The sequence below is a fragment of the Pleurodeles waltl genome, chromosome 3_1, assembly GCF_031143425.1.
Source record: "Pleurodeles waltl isolate 20211129_DDA chromosome 3_1, aPleWal1.hap1.20221129, whole genome shotgun sequence".
Lineage (NCBI taxonomy): Eukaryota > Metazoa > Chordata > Amphibia > Caudata > Salamandridae > Pleurodeles > Pleurodeles waltl.
The window spans coordinates 1830523053-1830544228 of record NC_090440.1 but is presented as its reverse complement, the minus strand read 5'-3'; the positions used below and the strand labels follow the sequence as shown (position 1 = coordinate 1830544228).

General features: G+C 40.5%; 1 protein-coding gene across 1 annotated transcript in view; it reads left to right on the top strand.

Annotated features, from left to right (window-relative positions):
- Positions 1-10712, top strand: part of NAB1 (NGFI-A binding protein 1) — a 69599-nt gene extending 58887 nt beyond the window's left edge. The window contains exons 6-8 of the mRNA XM_069225889.1: positions 1359-1524; positions 3817-3966; positions 5109-10712. Coding sequence (XP_069081990.1) covers positions 1359-1524; positions 3817-3966; positions 5109-5200 — 408 coding nt within the window. The 3' untranslated portion in view covers positions 5201-10712. The remainder of the gene's footprint in view (positions 1-1358; positions 1525-3816; positions 3967-5108) is intronic.
- The last annotated feature ends 10464 nt before the right edge of the window (positions 10713-21176 follow it).

Below are 21176 nucleotides of genomic sequence, written 5' to 3'. Positions count from 1 at the left end.
AGGGAAGAGCTGAGCCTGACACCCAGGGTGTGATAGAATGACTGACTCCTACGGATTCAACTGAATTCTACTTTGTGAAAAATTATAAACTAGGAACAGCCTGGACGTTGCCGAGAACCACAATAATTGTTCCGTGCACTCTGCAGGAGGCAGCTGTGGCCTGTTGAATAGTTTTTGAGTAAAGTTTCAGTCATGATTTATTTCGTTGATGTGGCCATAGTATCCCAACCCCGTCCATTCTCCCAGCTTTGGATATTCCCATGGCCAGGCCTTGCGAGACAGAAACATACATCTATTCTCAGATGTTAAAACTGCAACTAACGTCTAGAGTAGAAGTATTGCTCTTCGAGATTCCTACTTTCAACAACTATTATACAGAACATAATTAAACGTCGGAAGCATAACTGTGTAATAAATATCTTTGCATGCTAAGGAGAATTGTGCCATCTACTGGTTAGACCGGGCAATAGTTTGTGTTTTTTACCATTGCATAAGTTCTGCCTCAAGTGTGAACGGACCGTTTTGAGTCCCATGCATTCCTGGATTGTAATTCTACACCCAGGTGAGAAATTTTCTGGGTTAAAACTTACAATTTGCAGGTAGTCACAGTAATGTCCTGCTCTTTTAACAAAAAAGTTATTTGACTGAACGCTCCTCGAGTTTGTTGATCTTTGTCGCTGTAGCTTTTGAGGTGTCTTCCAGATTTAAACAAAATACTTTTAATAGATACATTTCAGGCCTCCTTCTTCCTAACATACACAGAGTAGAAATTAAGATGCACAAATATTATCCTTGGACAAGCTGTTGAATAAACGGGGCAGTTGCATTAAACATGTTATGCATGCATTTGGTAGTTTTTTTTAGGCATTGTCAATGGGCGAGAGTGACAGAGTGTTAAGCTATTTCAGGTGCAAAACTACCTATCTTTATAAACCACTTCTGCTTCAGTAGAAAGGTGGATTTCTCACGGATGTTGTTAGAAATAATATAGAAAGAATTATAACGTGTAACAGGTGTTTATGTTTTTAATTAAATTGGTATTTGCTCATTTGCGCGCACATGTGGGATTCCTTTTTTACTTAGATGTTCCGGTTAAATGGACATTTGCTGTAAAATAGAAATGTTATGATTCACTGAATATTGACGCATCTCAGCGACATACCCCTTGCATTATAATTGTCGTGGAAGACCCACCTTTTCCCAACTAGTTCTGTCCATTCATAGATATAAGACAGAAAATGCATTATTTGTTGGTATATTTTGTTTTTGGAAAACCAATATATTTGTACATTAGACATATCATTTATCACAGTTTTCGTTTGTTCACTCTCATAAACAAGTTTTTTGTCTGTTCCTAGGCACAGCTTGAGAAACTCATGTCCAAGCAGATAGAGTTTTTTCGGAATGCCTCTGTAGTGGAGAAGCTTCAGTTCTCTGAAAGACGCCAGTCCGCAGGGATCTATGGCCAAAACTCAGAAGAGCACAGCCCCAGTGGCCAGACATCCGACGCTTCAGATGGGCAAGGTATTCAAGCAAGCTAGTCACTCAAGTCTAATTATATTTTTTTAAAAGATTCATGATGTCTAGTGGTTGGTTTCAGTAAGACATGAAGGGGTAATCCTTTTTGTAATAAAATCTGACAATGTCGAAAATATCAGATAAGTCGACATGGCCAACAGTACTTTGTAGTTAATTTTCAATTGTGTACCGGACAATAGTTGTTTTTGTTCTAGTGGCTGATTCGATATTGTGGTAGATGGTAAACAACGTCACTATGTAATGTTCTGAATACTGAGCAAAATAGCGTTCTATTTTTTTCTTAAGGTGTTTCTGTTGAAGGAGAGCAATTGTGGAAATGCAATTTAGAGGAACAAGTTCAGAATTTACATAGTCCGTGTGCAAGCCTCCAGTATATTTTTAAATGCAATGTATCCTTTAGTCAAATTCATGTAATATATTCATGCAAAATATTTCCCAGGCCCTGCCCTTAATCAGCCACGGAGGGCCAGCTCCCACTGATCATAGTCTTAAGCCATTCGCCGTAGGTTTGGTCGCAGTACGGGTCCTTGCCTTTGGCTGCTCGTACCACCAGCTAGCCTCAGGGAGTGTATGTCAGACCGGGAGGCCATGCAGGGCCTAGGTTTAATATAGACAAGCTGTTTTATTGAGTTTTTTGGTGCTTCTCAAAGAACCTTTTATGGGAGGATGATGTTATTGTTTATTGGGGGCAGGAGCGAGGGGGAGTTTTGAAGATGTTTTTACTATTTATATAATCTGTAGTAGACAATAGACACATATAAACAAGGAAGCTAAGAAGCATAGGTGGGGATTATTTTCCTCATTGTCCTGCAGAATATCTTGAGGAAAATTTCTGCTCCTCCTGTTTCCAGGGTAGATGTTGTCTGGGTTTACTTTTTGTGGCCATTCGGGAATTTATGGTGCTCCTTTTGTGCTTAGACTTTAAATGTGTATCAAGGTTCCTAAGGAGTAGAGACCACTATGCCTGCGCCTTAAGTTTTAGTTTCAGAGCCTGCCCCAAAAGTTTAATTTCCTTTTTTTTAAATGCATCCTGTTTTCATTTAAGAAAAACGAGCTGCATAAAAAAAATAAAAAAAAGTTAGTGTATTAAAAAGCAGTCACAGTGATGGTGGTCTGTTGAACATCTCTGATGCCATTGATTCCTAATGGGTAGCAAATTGCTACCTACCTCATTAATATTCATGGGCTAGGTCTATGTGCGAACCATTTAGGAATAGCTATTTGGGAAATCTTTATTTTGTACATTGGGAATTGCGATTTTATGACTGAGATTTGGTAAGAATCGCAATTAGGAAATCGCAATTCCTGTAGTTTGTACATATGGCCCTAAATTGTGATCCTTGAACAAACAGGAATTTGTTAAGAAATTGGAACTGTGAATAATGTGGTAGTTATGGCAGGTGCAGTTTTTACTGCACATGATAGTACCTGCACCTTCTTCAGTTTTTCTCTGGCAAATGATGGCAGTTATTGAGGGCAGTGACTGGGAAAGATGTAAATCATGAAGATTATAGTGCAGCAAATGCTACCTCTGCATATTATGCCTCAGTTCCTGGGTTCATAAATTGGAAATTAGATATTCAGCACACCCAATAAATACTGCACACCTGGGTATCATAATTTACTCATGCTCACTATTTAATGTGCCATAAATATTATTGGCGTGCTTTAATTAAAATAAAGTACCGTGTGAAGGTGCCATCTCATCATGGCCAAACTAATTCACTAATGTTCGTTGGTGTACAAAATGCCTATAGATGCTACTTATTTAAAACTATGTGTTAAGAAAATGGGCACATTTGGGGTGGGTTATAATGGAACAGCCACAGTTTGTGATTGCCTCTTCCGCTCACCGTCTGCTTTCCTTGCTTTATGTATAAGCCGAAGTCTGCACTTTTTGTGATGCGGGAGCCTAGCCATACCCTCTCTCTGTTTTCTTGCCTGTTACTGCCAGAAAGATAGTCCTGAGCAGGACAAGTTCTAAAATGCCCTCCATGTATCAGGGGCATTGCCTTTTTATTTTTATTTTTGCAAAGCAACCTTTCCTTCCCACCCATGATTTGAGGATTTGTCCTAAAAAAATAAAATAAATGCTGAGTTGTCCCCTTTTACATGGAGGGCCAACTGTCAATTTTTAATCAGTAAACCAGCAGCAGCTAGGGCGTGGAAACCACTTAGCAAACAAACAAATGCCGGCCAAATGGGACACCTTATAAAATTGTTGAAGAACAGCAGTCAATAGTGTGATCTGACTTTCTTCTCGTACATTGCTTTTAGGTGAAAGGCCACTGAACCTGCGGGTGACAAATCATCACAATAGACAATTGCAACAGATTCCGTCAGATGGCGAGCAGCACTTAGGGAAGCAATTATGCAATGAGTTGACCATGTTTTTTTCCAGCAGTGAGACAAACTCTCAATCCTCAGGTGAGAGTTATTACATGCGATACATATATTGAGTGCATTTGAATTGAGTAGGATCAATACCTTAATAGTTGCTACCTGCCAAACCTTAGTACCGCAGTGAAAGACACAATGTTAAAACAATAGCTATTAATAGTGTTGTTGCTAATAATTGCAGTGATCAATACATAGCATGATCCCCTCTTTCAGTGTGCCCTTCCAGCATGTACCGATGGTCACCTAGAGATTTCCTCTAATAGACTGTTTTTGTTAAAATAGAAACAGAAAACGGTATTGCCCAATTTCCAGTTGCCAAAATCTACTTTCCACTATATTAGCTAGCAGCTCCAGCCCCAGCTAAACCTGTCCCATGAATTTAAGATTATTTATTATTCATATTAAACTAATACACTAAAATGTTGCAGCTCATTACCCCATCAAATCAAATGTTTGTTAATTAATCAAATAATATAAATACTGTTGGTTTATAAATACATACCATTTTTTAAACAAAAATGTAAAATAAATTACCCACACTAACATTTTTGTTTTCCTTTACGTTTAAGGAAACCTGATTAAAAACTAGGTATTTAATGAATTTAAATACTTTTTAATTAACAACATTTTTGTTAAAGTACCATGTATTGGCCATGTGTGGTGCTTAACTTACTGCAAGGCTAGACTGCATTACATATGTGCCTGTTATGACTCTTTTAGGACTGTAGTAACTTTATAAGTGTATTGTGTGAATTATAATAGACTTACTCTCCCATGCATGTGTTCTGTATTAGCATTTCCCTCCCACACAACTCCGTAAAGTTCCATAAATCCCACCTATTTTTTGAGTAATTATTCCACATTTTCTTACCACTCCCTCTGCCTTGCCCATATTTACCAGAAAGTAGTATACTTATATGTGCAGAGATCGCGGCGGAGATCTCTGCATTTAAGCTATGCGATGTTGAGTTTTCCATCTTGGCTTGTGAATTACATTTTGTAGTATGTGAGTAGTACTGCTTTACGAATGACAAAATGCAGTATCTGAATTGGGCCCAGTGAGCCAGGGTATGTTTTCAAAAGCCGTTCCAACAGGGCAGCAGGAACAATGGCATTTATTTTGAAACCTCACAAGTGGATTAATTGTTCTTTTTCTTATCTTTCTGCAGAATGCCTTGGGATTTTAAAAGATTACCCACACTCCGCTTTTAACATCACTGAAAAGACAGTCATAAAGACTGAGCCAGAAGATGGAAGCTAGCCATAAATGCATACTTATGCTTTGATCAATGCCATCAGGCCTCACCACCAAACCGAAAACAAACTTGCAAGCCTTAATGACCAGTGTTGCCTCGTTCAGGTGAAACAGAATTTGTAGCCAAAGCCTCAAGACTGTCCTAGCTATCAGCTGAAAAAAGATGAACAGTGGTGCTGATGGCTATGCATTCCTAATATGTCTTTTTTTAGTGATCTAGGAAGGTTCACAAATTAATATTGTGAGCCTCTAATTATTTGAAGAATGTATTATGTTTTATGTAACTTATATAAACTTTGCTGTTGGGACATGTATTCAGTGGTTGAGCTGATGTGGATACAGTTCACTTTACTTGAAATTTATGTGTCTAATTTAAATGTGTCTAGGGTAGAGGATAATGTCATATTTTTAAGCTAAAAGTCAATGGGACTGTGTGAAAGATGATCTTGATGTGGCAGACTTAACACCCTAGTTTGCAATAGTATTGCAGTGAGCAAAGATTAGTACATATTATGGTAAAATAAACCTGAAAATATAATTTAAAATCTGCTCTTCTCACTTTGAGGGAGCTGTAAAGCACATGTATTTTTTCTGGCCTCTGCTGATGTTTTTTTGCCTCAGGAAATTGTGCAGAAAGAAATTGAACCTAGCACATCCATCTCATTTCTCATTTACAATTTCGGGGTCAATATTATTGAGATTCTGTGTTTATTAACATAATAAGCCTCATCAATGTCGTGTGGAGTCTATATCAGTCTTTATAATTGGACGGATGTAACCACAGATCACTATTCATAGTCAATCTCTTATGTGCATGAAAATAACCTTCTCCCCATGTGCAATATTGACCTGTGATGTTAGTCTTCTTCCAGATAGAAAGGAGACCATATTCTTTACATTCCACCTATGTAAGAATTTAGTGGGGAGTTGGTGTTCTTTGTTGAAGACAGTGCTTTCAGCATATTTTAGAGTCCTGAGATCAGTGCATGAATTGAGCCTTTAAATTTTATTATACCATCTAGAGCAATATTAAATTCATTTGTTGTAGTTGTTATTTTCAAATAATCGCCCCAAACTAACTAAAAACAAAGGCCCACGTGACCTGTTTTACTTCTAATGTGCCTAAACAAATGCTATCAGTTCTGAGCCCCAATGGGCAATGATATCTTGAGCAACCTCATTTATGAAAACTAATTTATTTACTTCATTTTAACATAACCTGATCCAACAATATCCATAACATGTAAACTGAAAATATCTCACATAATTTCACTGAATATGTTTCTCTGTAAAACTATTTACAAACAGACTATGAAGCAACCCACATATAATAGACAACAAACAAAAGAAAAAATCCCTAAATACAATTTCAAATTAATTCACTCCTACAAATACAAAACCATTCCCTCTCATACTCACCATTCATATCCCATTCCAGCCATTCTACGCATACAAAACATCATACAACAGAAAAAAACAATTTTGATTTGTAGCCGCTTCACTGTTGTGAGCTGGAATCCCTCCAAGCATTGGTCAACACACGCTTCGGTGTAAAAGGAATTAATAGTCCAGTCACCTTCTTCAGGACCACACTACAATGTGATTACTTCAAAGCGGTGAAACAAGGGAGGCAAGAATCTCTTATATACTCTGCAAACTTGCACTGGTATATATTAGGTTTATTTAACGTGGCAGGGACGCTCTACCCCTCCTCTACACCCCTCCTATTTCAATATCATCTTCAAGGACAGAATGAATGCAAGAAAAGGAAAATGAAATTAACTCCTCATATCAGGTCATGAGCGGCAATGACTCTTCCCTCCATACAGGTAAATAACTGATGCTACTGAACAATCCAATATGAATTAGTAGACCTGGTACATTCAGCCTTGGACCCAAGTGTTTTAAGTCCTCAGAAGCCCTGTTCCAGACCACATCGTCACTCAACGACGTGACTGCGTACCTTTCTCTGCGTCGTTGCCACTCATGACCTGATGTGAGGCCTAAGACAATGTTTTCTAAATCACTGTGGAAGTTAGTAACAATGGTACCACTGGTGAAGTTCATTTTTAAATTGTCAAGCTGACCAATATGTGTCTTAATTTGTACGCTATGTGAAGCACATTTCCATTACTCTTATTCACACAAAGTCTAGTGCATTTTACCCTTGATGTTACTTATAGATTACACAGTCATCATTGACTTAAGATGTATTCAGTTCCTTGTTTAGCAGTCATAGACTCTTCAAAACCAGACTGTCCATTTTTCATTGCGCCTGAGAAATAAGAGACAAGTTTCCACAGGATCTCACAATCTTTAACCGGCTTCCATTTTTCCTCTTAATTGTCTTGAAACCATTATGCATTGCCTGTTTTCCCAACTAGGGTGCAGGCCTTCTAATCACTGCACATTAATTTAAATACTGTGAACCGAACAGGGCTTTTTCATACTTTAGTACACATTTGCCCGGGACCCCCATATTGTGTCAAGCCACAAATGATCATATCTCTTTCAAAAGGTTCATTAAAATATATCTATTTCCCAGTTAGCAACTTCCATCACTCCAACCATGAACAAAACATCAACTTTGTGAGTACAGTGTTAAAGAAACGTCCGCTGGTGTGCTTGTACTTTACAAAACAACTTTAACATAACCCTAACGTGACATTGTAAGACTCAATAGTTGGGAGTACTTGGGAAAATAACTTTAGTCGTTTCTTCACATCTTCATAATATCTAAGACACATTTCAACACTGCCCTGAAAGTTATCAGATCACAAGGTTTACTATTTAGAATGTGTTGTACTTGTTAATCTGACATTGAATATAATTTGCAAGTGGAATGGCAACAAAGAATGTTCTCTCTTTTTTGGAATTAAGATTACAGTTTGGACGAACATACCTGAAAACTGGGTCGCTATCTTTATAATGGCATTTTTTTGAGTAAAGAGTTAGAGGACGAAACATCAAATTTGAATTATAATCGAAGATATTCAGGGTTTATCATGTTTACCTTGCAGTGACTTGGTACATCTTTCTTTATCCTTCCAGAAACTTGAATCTCACCATAAAAGAGTTATTACCCAGCGCTGACATATTTTTTTGACTACTCTTCCAATTTAATTTCATTACTTTTCAGAGTTCAAGGGTCAAACCTTTTAACACTGGTTTACATTGATTTCCTCGATGTACGTTCAACCAAAAGGTGCAAACAAAACATGGTGCCCTGTGTCTGGTCGAACAAACTTTCAGGGGTATTTCATGTTCATTGTCTTAATTCCACGCCTCCAGTTATTAATGCAGGGGATTTGGCGGACTTGTGTGCAATATCTTTACGTTTTATGAAACTAAAGCAATAATACTAAAGTTCAAACAAAATTGTTGCCATACAATTTATTTCAGCAACTATGTGACTTCCTTTTTTTCTTGTGCTCATTAAGGCTGCGCATTTTATTTTAAAATATATTTTTTCAAGTTTAGATATGTCTTTTCCTTGGCTCAATCTGAAGAAACACTGAAATATTTTAATTTTTTAGGGGGATTTTTAAACTATATGTTCAGTTGCCTAAATCCTAATCATCTGCATTAGTATTACTATTTGTGTATACATTTTCTAGAGATTACATTTTTTGTCTCTTTCCACCTGCATAGTCCAAATATAAAAGAGCACATATTTTTAGGTAAAAGGCAACTTTTGCTACAGCAAGTATTTACCGTTTAAATGATTTTGTGCAGACGGAGGCCCCTGTCGCTAAAGGTCATCAGAATGCGTACTGGTTTAAGAGTCCGGTGATGCTAGTCTTCTGTGGAAACTAAAATGTGATTTTCTTTTCTCCAGTTAGTGTACCACCAGTCTCATCTTGTGCCTAAATTCTGGAGTTAAATCTGGATAAACAGATTAGTGGAGGGTTCTTGAGATTTTCTCAGAGCATACATAATAGTATGGATGTGCTTTTTCCAATTTTTTCTTGCCTTCGTTTTTAGTTGTTGCAGTGTAGTATGGGTGAATGCATACTTTCAGGCTGCAACACCAAGAGCCAGAATAACTACATGAACCAAAAAACAAAACTGAAGGCAACCCGACTGATCTACACGAACCACCAGAACAAAATGTGGAGGGTAACAAGAAAGGGTTTGTACTGCTGAATGGAAAGAATACTTGTGTGGTATATTCTAACAAAATGTAGGCACAGACAGGAATCATTGGTTATTGTTGGAAATACAGGAAACAGATTGGAACGCTGCAAACTGTACATCATAATTTTACAAAGCTATGTAGCCAGGTATTGTTAAAAATGCTCATAAGTACAAAACAGTAAATGCACTTTACTTTGCAAAGTTTTCTGTTTATTCTGTAATAATTAGTATTTAGTTTATGTTCCACACTTGCAGATACCATGTTATCTGAATAAACATTTTGGATAGTAACGTTGGGTAGATTCCTCGGTAGAGTTATATACTAAATATTTTTTTAAGTAAAAATAATATTTGAAGTACGTTTTTCAATGTTCATTTGATGTTAAGGAAAACATGTTTTAAACAGACCATAAATGCCAACTTAGCTTTTTTTTCCTTTTCCGTTTGTGTATAGTGTGTCTGTGGTCTCGTGCCATGTCTGTGTTCACTGACCAGTTGTTCTGACATGGTGTGCATCACCTTTTAATTAAAAGAAGTGTGAATTTTTCACACAGATCATCAATTGTGAAAAATACAACACCACAAAATTCTTTACATAGAATAAACCATACTCCAATATCATTGGATTTCATGCCTATGAAAGAATCCACCCTGCGCCCTTCTATTCACTGTAACTTCATTGTAAATCAGCTTACTGTGTTGGCATGCAGGCTTCCAGTCTTGTCATGTGGCTGTATATATTTTTTGTAATAGTGTGTGAAACACTTCAATTGGTGTCCAAATGTGAGAATAAATGTATACACTGTAGTCTCAGATCACTGTAAACATTTGACAGTTAGTACTGACTTGTGAAAGAAAGCCTTATCGAGGAAATACAATTTTTATACTATTAAATTCCTTTTTGATAGTTAATTCATTGAATTGTTGTGTTGTTCACGAACGATCTAGCTAGTCAGGTTCACGAATCTCTGGTAGTAACAGAGACTGGATGAGCGTGTATGTCTGCTGTGATGTGCTGTCATCATTTCCAGATGAAGGTTAGATCTTTCTTTGACTATAATTGTTTATCACAGTCTATGGATAGCCTCCTATGTCTTTGCATTGAAGACGTTCAGCTTTGTAAAACTATATGTTAGACAGAATCAGAATGTAACCCTCCTAGTACTGTAGATAGTTTGAAACTACATGAGGAGATTAGTCATTGACAATACTGGCACTTCTTTCAATCTGGGATGACCAAATATTCAAAGCATTCACAGAATTGTTATGGGTGTAGAAATATTCAAAGTAATAACTTCACAAATCCAGTCGAATTTATTTTGTAAACACTAATGTATTGCACTTGTTTTACATTAAATTGTACAACATGTATATTTTCGAATAGTGTGTTTTGTGGTCAATATTCTAAACACAAATGGATTTTAAAAATCTTCAACAAGCGGCTTCTCTGATTGCATTTTCTTACATTTCTTTCAGGTCGAGCGCGCAAGCACTCTAGCCCCTATTGTAATCTCTCTGTGGGCTTTTAACCATGCCCATGTCACGACCATCACTTTCATTGGTTCGGGGACTTGCCTTTTAAAATTTGCTTGATTTTATTTGTGAAAGGCATGCATACGTCATGGCTTTTCCGGTGTTTAGCCCTCCTCGAGAGCACCGGTAAACTACTGAAAACATACAAGGCTCCATGTTTTCCGTATGGCTTCTGGACTACTTTTTCTTTTCATTTCCTACGCAACTTGATCTCACTGCGCAGTAGTCGAGCGCTTTGCATAACATCGACCCTGTTACATGGATAATTGCACTTTTGCTGATACGTTTGACTGCAAGCGAACTTCTGTTTCCATTTGTGTGCTCCTTCACGCTCATGCTCATGGTGTGGCACTTTAAATCGGCATGCTTATGTAAAACTGTATTACTTTTCATTTTCAATTTATGTGGCAAGAAAAGTCCGGTTAGGCTAATATCTCCAACTGGAGCAAATGCGAGACCCACTGCATTGCAAATGCTTGTTTTATTTGCTGCGAGGAATTGATTTGCTGAGGCGTGCACTTGTTGGTAATTTCTCTCTTACTCTTTGCACAATTTCTCTTTAATCTTATACATACTCCTTGTAGAATGCATCACTGAATGCTTGCATAAAATAGATAACCTCTGCCTCGATATTCTCTGTGTAGCCTACGTCTCCCCTGTAGTCTGTCAAGATGGCCTGGATTGTGGTACCAGAGTGATGACCATATTCCTCCAGAACAACCTTTAAATCATTTGGTGGTCATTTTTTAATACTAACTGTTAGAAATGGGGTCTTTGGTTGGCAGTCAGGTTACCCCCTGTCCAAGCAAGGACCCTCACTCTAGTCAGGGTAAGTCACACACAATCCAAATTATCATGTGCCCACCCTCTGGTAGCTTGGCACTGAGGAGTCAGGCCTAACTTAGAAGGCAATGTATAAAGTATTTTTGCAATAAATCATACAATAACACAATAAAGCACCACAAAAAAACACCACACAGTGTTTAGAAAAAATATATAATATTTATCTGGATATTTGCAGGTCAAAACGATAAAAGATGCAATATGAATTTGTAGAGATATCACTGAAAAGCGATATAAAGTGTCTTAAGTCTTTAAAAATCAAACAAAGTCTCTTTCAAGCACAAAGTACCTGGGTTGGAGTGGAAAATCTCTGCAAAGGGCCGCAGAGGAGGAGATGCGTGGAAAAATGGTGTGTGTGTCGGTTTCGCCCCTTCACACACGGACTTGCGTCGTTATTTTTCACGCAGGGAAGACGTGCGTCGTCTTCCGGCGCGCAGACAGGTCTCCTCTGTGGGTCGCAGGATTCCCAGATGTCCCTGGGTCTGTGCCTGGAATCCTGGGCTTGTTATCCGGCTGCGCGTCATTCCGGTGGGCTGTGCGTGGAATTTTCTCCCTCACGGCTGGCGTCGAGTCGATTTCCTCTCTGGAAGTCGGGCGGCGTTGTCCAGGCTGGCCGTGCGTCGAAGTTCCGGTCGCACTGCAGGCATTGCGTCGATCTTTTCCTTGCGGGGTCGAGCGGCTTCTTTCCGGATCGGCGTGCAGTGAATTTTTCACCACGGAGCAAGCAGTGCGTCAAATTTTTCGGCGCACAAGGAGTCCAGTTGAAAGATGGAAGTCTTTTTGGTCCTGAGACTTCAGGGAACAGGAAGCAAGCTCTATCCAAGCCCTTGGAGAGCACTTCAGCAGCAAAGCAAGAGTTCAGCACGGCAGCAGGCCAACAGCAAGGCAGCAGTCCTTTGTAGAAAGCAGTCAGGTAAGTCCTTTGGGCAGCCAGGCAGTTCTTCTTGGCAGGATGAAGGTTCTGGTTTAGGTTTCTTCTCCAGCAAGTGTATGAGGTGGTAGGGCAGAGGCCCGGTTTTATACCCAAATGTGCCTTTGAAGTGGGGGAGACGTCAAAGAGTGGCTAAGAAGTGCATCAGGTCCCCTTTCAGTTCAATCCTGTCTGCCAGGGTCCCAGTAGGGGGTGTGGCAGTCCTTTGTTTGAGAGCAGGCCCTCAGCCCTCCCAGCCCAGGAAGACCCATTCAAAATGCAGATGTATGCAAGTGAGGCTGAGTACCCTGTGTTTGGGGTGTGTCTGAGTGAATGCACAAGGAGCTGTCAACTAATACTAGCCAGACGTGGATTGTAAGGCACAGAAAGATTTAAGTGCAAAGAAATGCCCACTTTCTAAAAGTGGCATTTCTAGAATAGTAATATTAAATCCAACTTCACCAGTCAGCAGGATTTTGTATTACCATTCTGGCCATACTAAATATGACCTTCCTACTCCTTTCAGATCAGCAGCTACCACTTCAATAATGTATGAGGGCAGCCCCAATGTTAGCCTATGAAGGGAGCAGGCCTCACAGTAGTATAAAAACGAATTCAGGAGTTTTACACTACCAGGACATGTAAACTACACAGGTACATGTCCTGCCTTTCACCCACACAGCACCCGGCTGTAGGGGTTACCTAGGGCACACATTAGAGGTGACTTATATGTAGAGAAAGGGGAGGTTTAGGCTTGGCAAGTACTTTTAAATGCCAAGTCGAGGTGACAGTGAAACTGCACACACAGGCCTTGTAATGGCAGGCCTGAGACAAGGTAAAGGGGCTACTTAAGTGGGTCGCACAACCAGTGCTGCAGGCCCACTAGTAGCATTTAATCTACAGGCCCTAGGCACATATAGTACATATTACTAGGGACTTATAAGTAAATTAAATAGTCCAATCAGGTATGATCCAAGGTTACCATGTTAAAAGGGAGAGAGCATATGCACTTTAGCACTGGTTAGCAGTGGTATAGTGCGCAGAGTCTAAAAGCCAGCAAAAACAGTGTCCAAAAAGTGGAGGGAGGCAGGCAAAAAGTTAGGGGTGACCACCCTAAGGCATGTCACGTCTAACACTAACGTTGTAAGAACATTGCAGTAATTTGTTTTTTCATGGTATTCTTCCATAATATCGTTCACATATATATAATCCACAATTTTGACTACCAGTATACTTTCACTGTAGGAAACAGGATTATCATTTGAGGTGGATGACTTCCCACCTCAAGGAATATTAGAAGACTGGAATGTTGAGAGCTCCATTAAAGACAAAGGAGCTATATCCTATATAAACTGGTGTAGGCTGCTGCTCTCAACATTACAATGTCCTATTACACAGCCCCTGCCTATCTCTTTCCCTTATCTCTCTGGCTCGGCTGAAAGAAAGCCTGTTAATGTTCAACAACTTGCAGCCATGGCCTTGTGCGCAGCTGTTCTCTGTTTCAAAATCACAGCAGCAGCTGTGAAACAAAGGCTTCAAAACAACGGCTTTTCAGCCCCATCGGACTCCGAGAGGCCTTTGTTGTTTTTTTAATTACAGAATTCTTCCCTCATGAGACCGAATGTTCTTATAGCCTATCATTGCAGGCTATATTGGTCATTAAAGGCCTTCTACCGTGTGTAGCCATTTTAGTTAAAGCTCCATGTACGTTATTTTCGCACACTAGGCCTGTCGGTGTGCACTTTAACCTAGATATATTTTATTCAGCTTTGTTTATTATTTTAACAATAGCCACTTCTGCTGTCTTGTTTCATTTCTCTCTAGCTTTTCTTGCTTAGACCAGCACTACGTTCTCAAACAAGACATTCTTGTTCACTCTGTGCTTCTTTCAAGGCTACAGAAAGATACATTACCGGTGAACGTGGTAAAAGTTTTGTCTCTGGTATTCATAGAAAAACACACATCCTTATGTTGGGACATTTTCTCAGAACATCAGCTGTTTTATTATATAAACACTTCCCTGTCCCTTACATGTTAGAGGGAGATTCCAGCCAGAGGACCACGACTGTATGCTGATTGCTGAACGCCTTGCTACAGCTGCTTATGCAGACTTCAGGCCTTTGCTCAAGTATGGGGGATTATGTCTTCTCAGGGGAACCTGAAGGGCAGAACTAGAGCTTAACATGATGTGCTCTATTATAGCCTAGGTAGGGATTAGTCTATTGCAGAGGTCTTCAAACTGGGGGGCGGGCCCCCCTTGGGGGGCCTCAAGTGATCCCAGGGGGGGCGCCAAACTCTGGCCAAAATAAATATTATACAGATAACATGCCTTTGTTTTGAGCAGAAGCATGTTATTGCAGTTTTAAAAAGGTAACAGTACTTAGCTGCAATGTTTAAATACATTTAGACATATTTAAACATTGGCATCTTTCTAAAATAATTGTGAAAAATTCTGAAGGAGGGCCCAATGATTTTTATTTTTCAACTGGGGGGGGCGCGGCATTAAAAAGTTTGAAGACCACTGGTCTATTGACTCTAGTGACAATATGGTAGCGTTATTTCTATGCTTCACTCTCCTTGTCACAATTCTAATTCTGTCTTGCTGTATCGTCCTGGTTATTGCAGTACATGCTTTGTTATCTAAGGTGCAGACGCTTCATTAAAACTCTATTGAAACGTATACTGCCTCTGTTTGTCATTGTGTATGTGAGACTAATGTAACTGAGAGAAACAGATGAGACCTGAGTAACCACGATTTCCTTGAGAAGTCAATTGTGTCATGCGCTCAGCTGCCCAATCATCCCTGCTCTCGGGTAGAGATGAGGCACTGCTGGTTAGCTGGAGCAAAACCCGGAATGGGGCAACAGGCTTCACCTGTAGTGGGTTAGACTCAGTCTCCCGCAACGCAGGCGATTCTACCACTCAAATCCAGTGGTCTCATTAGAATAATGAGAGCCTACGCGACATGGCGCCGCCAAAGTTTGGTCATGCTCTAATTTTCAGGATCCTCCTGAGTATCTCTGTCTCACTATATACAATGATACCTCAGTACTATATACGGAGACGTCTGTGGTATTGAGGATTTCCTCCTCAGCTAAGTAGGGAACACCTATCTGACGCTGGAGGTTGTTCAAGCTTGAACTCTAAAAGGATAATCTCCATTTGGTGTGCCCTCTCTAAACTAATTGACCATTTAACATGGCAAATCCACAACAGGTAGCAATTACAGTCAATATGAGACCATCCCTTACTGCACATTTACTGGCATATGGCCTAACGGCCCAGGGGGGTCCAGTCACATTTGTTGTTGATGCACATGCAGCTTATAGAACAGAACTGTTTTATTCATTTCCAGCAGTTGATGGGAACACAAATACATTTCATCACTATACACTTGCAAACGTACCTGCACAATACAGAGCATATGCATATTTAGAAATACCATTATCTTACGAAGAACATAATAATTTCCTTGATGGCGCCCTACCCCACACCCGTTAGGTTAGGTCCTACCTGGCTTTTTCTGGCCACTTATTCACCACACCCGGCTGCAGCGAATCTAACAGCAGCCGAAGTCTGTCGCTTATATGCTGAGCTGATGGCAATATACAGATGGTTAGTACAGTTTGTAATACAAACATAAAACACAAACCCAGCATGTGCTGCACCAGCGCAGCCACATGCAGTGACACCTGGCATTAACCCTGCAACTGTACGTTCGATCATGGGTAAGGTACCCGCTAAACGCAAAGAAATTCAGTTTTGGTTAGCTCAAAAAATCAATACGCTGGTAGCAGTATTTCCCCATACGGAACCTCAGGATAATCACAGAATACTAACTATGTGCTTGCCATTTGGGATGGTTCCCACAATAGATAACTGTAATACATGGGGCACAGTATTTGCCATGCTCTATACAACGGCACACGGTACACCGACACTTGCCAATTTACCGGACGTGTTGAAACAAATTCAAGATGAATACGGGGCTGCCCCGGCCCTGGACTTGGGGATGCAATTAAAGGGCAACTTTGCCACGGTATCCTCAATAATATTAAGTAACCTTAAAGGGGAAGCGGTCGCATTAGCTGTGCGCATGAGGCTCCGGGATGTTCCTCCACAGGTTCAAGAACGTGAGCTGCCAAAGATTATCGCAGAGACCTACTCTAGTGTTGGTCGAGATAGTCTGGGGGCCAGGCCAACAACACCACAGTTCCAGGGTAAATCTAATAAAGATTTTACCAAGCAAGCTCCTGAGGGTAATAAGAAACGCTGGGACAAAAAACAACAAACTCCTAAAAAAGAAAGGGAGAATCTCCACATACTGAGACCTCACAGAATGGATATAATCTCAGGAATAGAGATAATATAAAAAAGCCTGACAGATATCAGTATACTGATGCACGCCAATCTCATTCCTGTAGGACTCATCATCGGAAAAACGCAGTGAAAGAGGTGGGCGGTCAGAGTAAAGAACTGAATATGTGAAACTGAGACAGGAATCACAACGCTCAGCAGAGGTTTCTGTTAAAAAGGAAGAGAAACCTCCCCAATTTAAAAAGAAAAAAGTGGCAGCAGTTGCAGTTCGACATGCCACTCAAGAAGAGGGCTCTATTGAAGAACAAGAAGTGGGCATTAGCGCTACTAGACAGTGCGGTAGAGGTCATAATAGTTCGCCGGAATCTTCTAGAGCATCTGGAGGTGAAAGCAACTGATGACTTCCTACAAGTAGAAACTGCGGACATGTGTGTCTCCAAGCCAGACAGGGTGTACAAAGTAACGTTACAGTTAGGAGACAGCAAACATACATTAGACGCAATCATTTGGAACCACGTTGTGAATATATATGATATTTTGTTGGACGAATAGAATTGGCCACCTGAATTTGTCCATACATGCCCATATGGGGAAGATGTCATTAAACCTTCTTTCTTGCCCCTTGTTCCAGAGGAGCTCGCAGAATCCTACACCATTGATTGGGAATTGGCGCAGGCACCCGCGTTATGTCGCAACCACGTAGGATGGGACAAAGATTCCCCCTGCCATGTAATCCCTATTAAAAACCAGCCCCAACCTCAACCTCAGTATCCTATTAAACATGATACTAAAGCACCAGTGAGGGAAATCCTCAAACAACTTGAGTACCAGGGCGTAATCGAACACTGCGCCTCACCAGTGAAAAATACTTCATTCCCAGTAGCTAAACCAGACCATTCATACAGAATAGTCTTAGACTACAGACACCTAAACAGTCATACACGGACATATGTTATACAAAACTCACATAGCACAGCACTCATGAACAACATAGTGCGTAAAAAATATAAAACAACACTGGACATTTCCACTGGTTTCTTCTGCCAAAATATAGCGCCTGAGAGTAGAGACTTAACAAGTTTCAGCGCACTAGGCGCCCCGAAAAAATTCTGTCATTTACCCCAGGGGCACAAGAACAGTCCAGGACTGTTTGTGGCTCTTGTGACTTCTATCCTGCACGACAATGACCCTGAAGCATTGTCCTACGTAGATGATATCGATCTCACGGATGATGAATTACTGCAATATTTAAGATGGGTAACCCGCATTGTTGTGGGATTAGCCAAGTTTGGCTACAAATTCAATAAAAAAAAAAAGAAAGTAGCCTTCCTTAGCCTACTGTTTTTGGGATATGAGCTATCAAGTGAAGGAAAGAGCCTAGCGCCACAATTCTTGAAAAAATGCACACAATTACAACCTCCAAATACCATTAAAAAACTCCAGTTTCTATTGGGTTGCCTAAATCTTGACAGAATTTATATTCCAGATTATGCATCACGCTTAAAACCTTTATATTACTTAATACATCCTGACTTTTCAAGTAACATTTAGATAATTGAACACACACATTCTCAGAGCTTTGCAAACAGACATGCTTGCAGTACAACACTTACACACGAGGGACAACAAAACGCATTTGGTGATCAGAGTAATTGCTGGTGCCATTGGTTTCACCTATGTAACTTTCAATGCGGGTGAGACAGTCCCGATTGCATACAAATCACATTTGTACTCTGCAGCAGAACAACGCTTTGCTCCCACTGAGAAAATCCCAACTTCCAAAGATGGCTGTCATTAAAGAAAGACCTCTGGCCCAAGGCAAACAAATTATTGCTGTCTCCCCAATTCTGGCCCTTGAGGCTGTCACAAAAACCAGCGTTTCAAACGCTAAAGCATTACTTCCACATTGGATTCAATGGGCAACGTCTTTGACAGCCACTGATGTAGACTATATTTTTGACCCAAAAATACAAACTCAAGAATTTTTGCAATATGAACTAGAATACCCTGTTCCAGCAAACACACTGCCTATTGATCAGTATCAAAGAGTCATGTATACCGATGGCTCAGCGCAACCTGCAATTGGCACAAAGCATCAGTACTCCAATGCTTGCGCAGTTGTAAGTGACTACATGGAGGATAGTAAATTCTGTCCCCAACAATACATTCACGCACACCCTAGGGGATTGCACAGCACAATTAGCAGAGCTAACGGCTCTGGTGATGGGACTGGAACATACAGATCTTGCGTAGCTAACACTGATTGTTTGTGATTCGTACTACTGTGTTCAGTCCTTCAATTAATACCTGCATTACTGGCACCAGAATGGTTCAGAGATTCTAAAGGCAACACCATTAAACACAGACTTCTGTGGGGGAAAGTAGCAGATCTGAAGGAAACGCTACCAAATGTCCATGTTGTACATACAGTTGTACACCAGCGCGTTGGAATACACGTTGCTAGAAAAACATTGTCTGATGAAGCCGCAAAGTCAGCAGTAGCCACGGCCACTATTAATGCAGTAACCCGCTTAGGTGCGAAACCGGACGATAACCTATGGGCTGCAGTGAAAGCTGCGGATGAAGGTACGCCCTACCCAAAAGCATTTCCTGCTAAATGTTCCTACCGAATGGGAGGCTGCCTAAACACTGAGGTTAAGATACCACACGTAGGGGTTCGAGAAATTCCCAACAAAGACATAAGATCAGCATTGATTAAAGCAGCGCATGAGGGGGTAGCATCTGCTCATGCTGGTGTGGCAGCTACAATATCATTGTTACAAGCACGTTATTGGTGGCCAGGTCTGTACAAAGAGGCCAAGCAGTATGTCCTGTATTGTGACATCTTCCAACAAATTAAGGTTTCCTCTGCTAAATGCCCACCGCAGACACCCCGTCTAATTTCAAACAAACCATTACAATGTGTGTACTTGGACCACTGTGGTCCCCTAACACCGGATAGTGCATGCAAATACATTTTAGTTGCTGTTGACTCTTGCTCCAGATTTCTATGGGTGAGGCCACAACGCTTGGCCGACGGTCGGACTGTTATTAAAGATTTGCGAGTCTCTATCAGTACTTATGCAGTAGCAGCTTTCCACTTGGACCAGGGCCCTGCTTTCGCCTCAAGGACTTTCAGAAACACTATGGCTTCATTAGGGGTCCAACTCCAGTACTCGCCTCCATTTCATCCAGAGGGAAATAGTGTAGTGGAGTGACTAAACCGTGATTTAAAGCAGTCCTTAACACCTAGAGTTTTAGGTACAGTCGTAGTTGGCTTAATCACCTGTATGGAGTCCAGAGAGCACTTAACAATCTGCCTAAAAGTTCCTTGTTGGGGTCGTACTTCATATGAGTGCCTGTTCAGAACTTGAATGTATGTTCCAGATCTTGATGGTCCTGGCGTGGAGGCTGCAGAAACACCCTTTGACATAAATGAACGTGTCACTGTCTTACAGGAATTGCAACAGTTCCATGACTACAACGCTTCTGCCAGTGCTGCCTCCACAGGAATTAAGGATGTACCTGTAAAGCCTACTGGCTGGATTCCTATAGTTGGGGATCTAGTACGTGAAAAAGTTGCTGTGAAAAAAGAGTTTGGTCCTTATCGTGTACCGGTCCCAGTTTTGGGAACACACGGTACCAGAATTGTCATTCTACCACCGTTGGCTGGTGCTAAAGAAAACCGCTTTGTATCTATCGACAATGTTAAGTTAAACCATGTGGACGATCCTGCGCAACAGACTAAGAGGAACAGCCAGTAGTTCCCGAATCCCTCTCACTACTAGTCAAGATGGTCCTTTACAAGTTGTAAGCAGCAACACTGACATCTCTCTGAGCATGGGGAGGGTGGAAAATGATCTTGCCTTGGTTCCACTGACATCAAACAATAAAGAAATAATTGATCGATTTGACAGAACTTCAACACAGACAAATGGCTTCATTTATTCTGAACCACTGTGGAAAAAACCCACCAGTTCTCCACCCACAAACACGGCTCCAGCCTTTGCAGGAACTGCTTCTGGATACTTTGCTGACATCAACAACACCGTTTCGGACTCATTAGCCTCTACTACATCTGAACTATCAAGCCCACGTAAGCTGATAAACTGGCTTAAAAAAATACTTTATTCTTCCATGGAACTATCTGTGGCTTTCTTTAGCTGTACTAGCTTTCCTCCTTTGGACTGGGTTTGTCATAACATTCTTTTTATTAATACATGGTCATTTTATTCCTGAAAG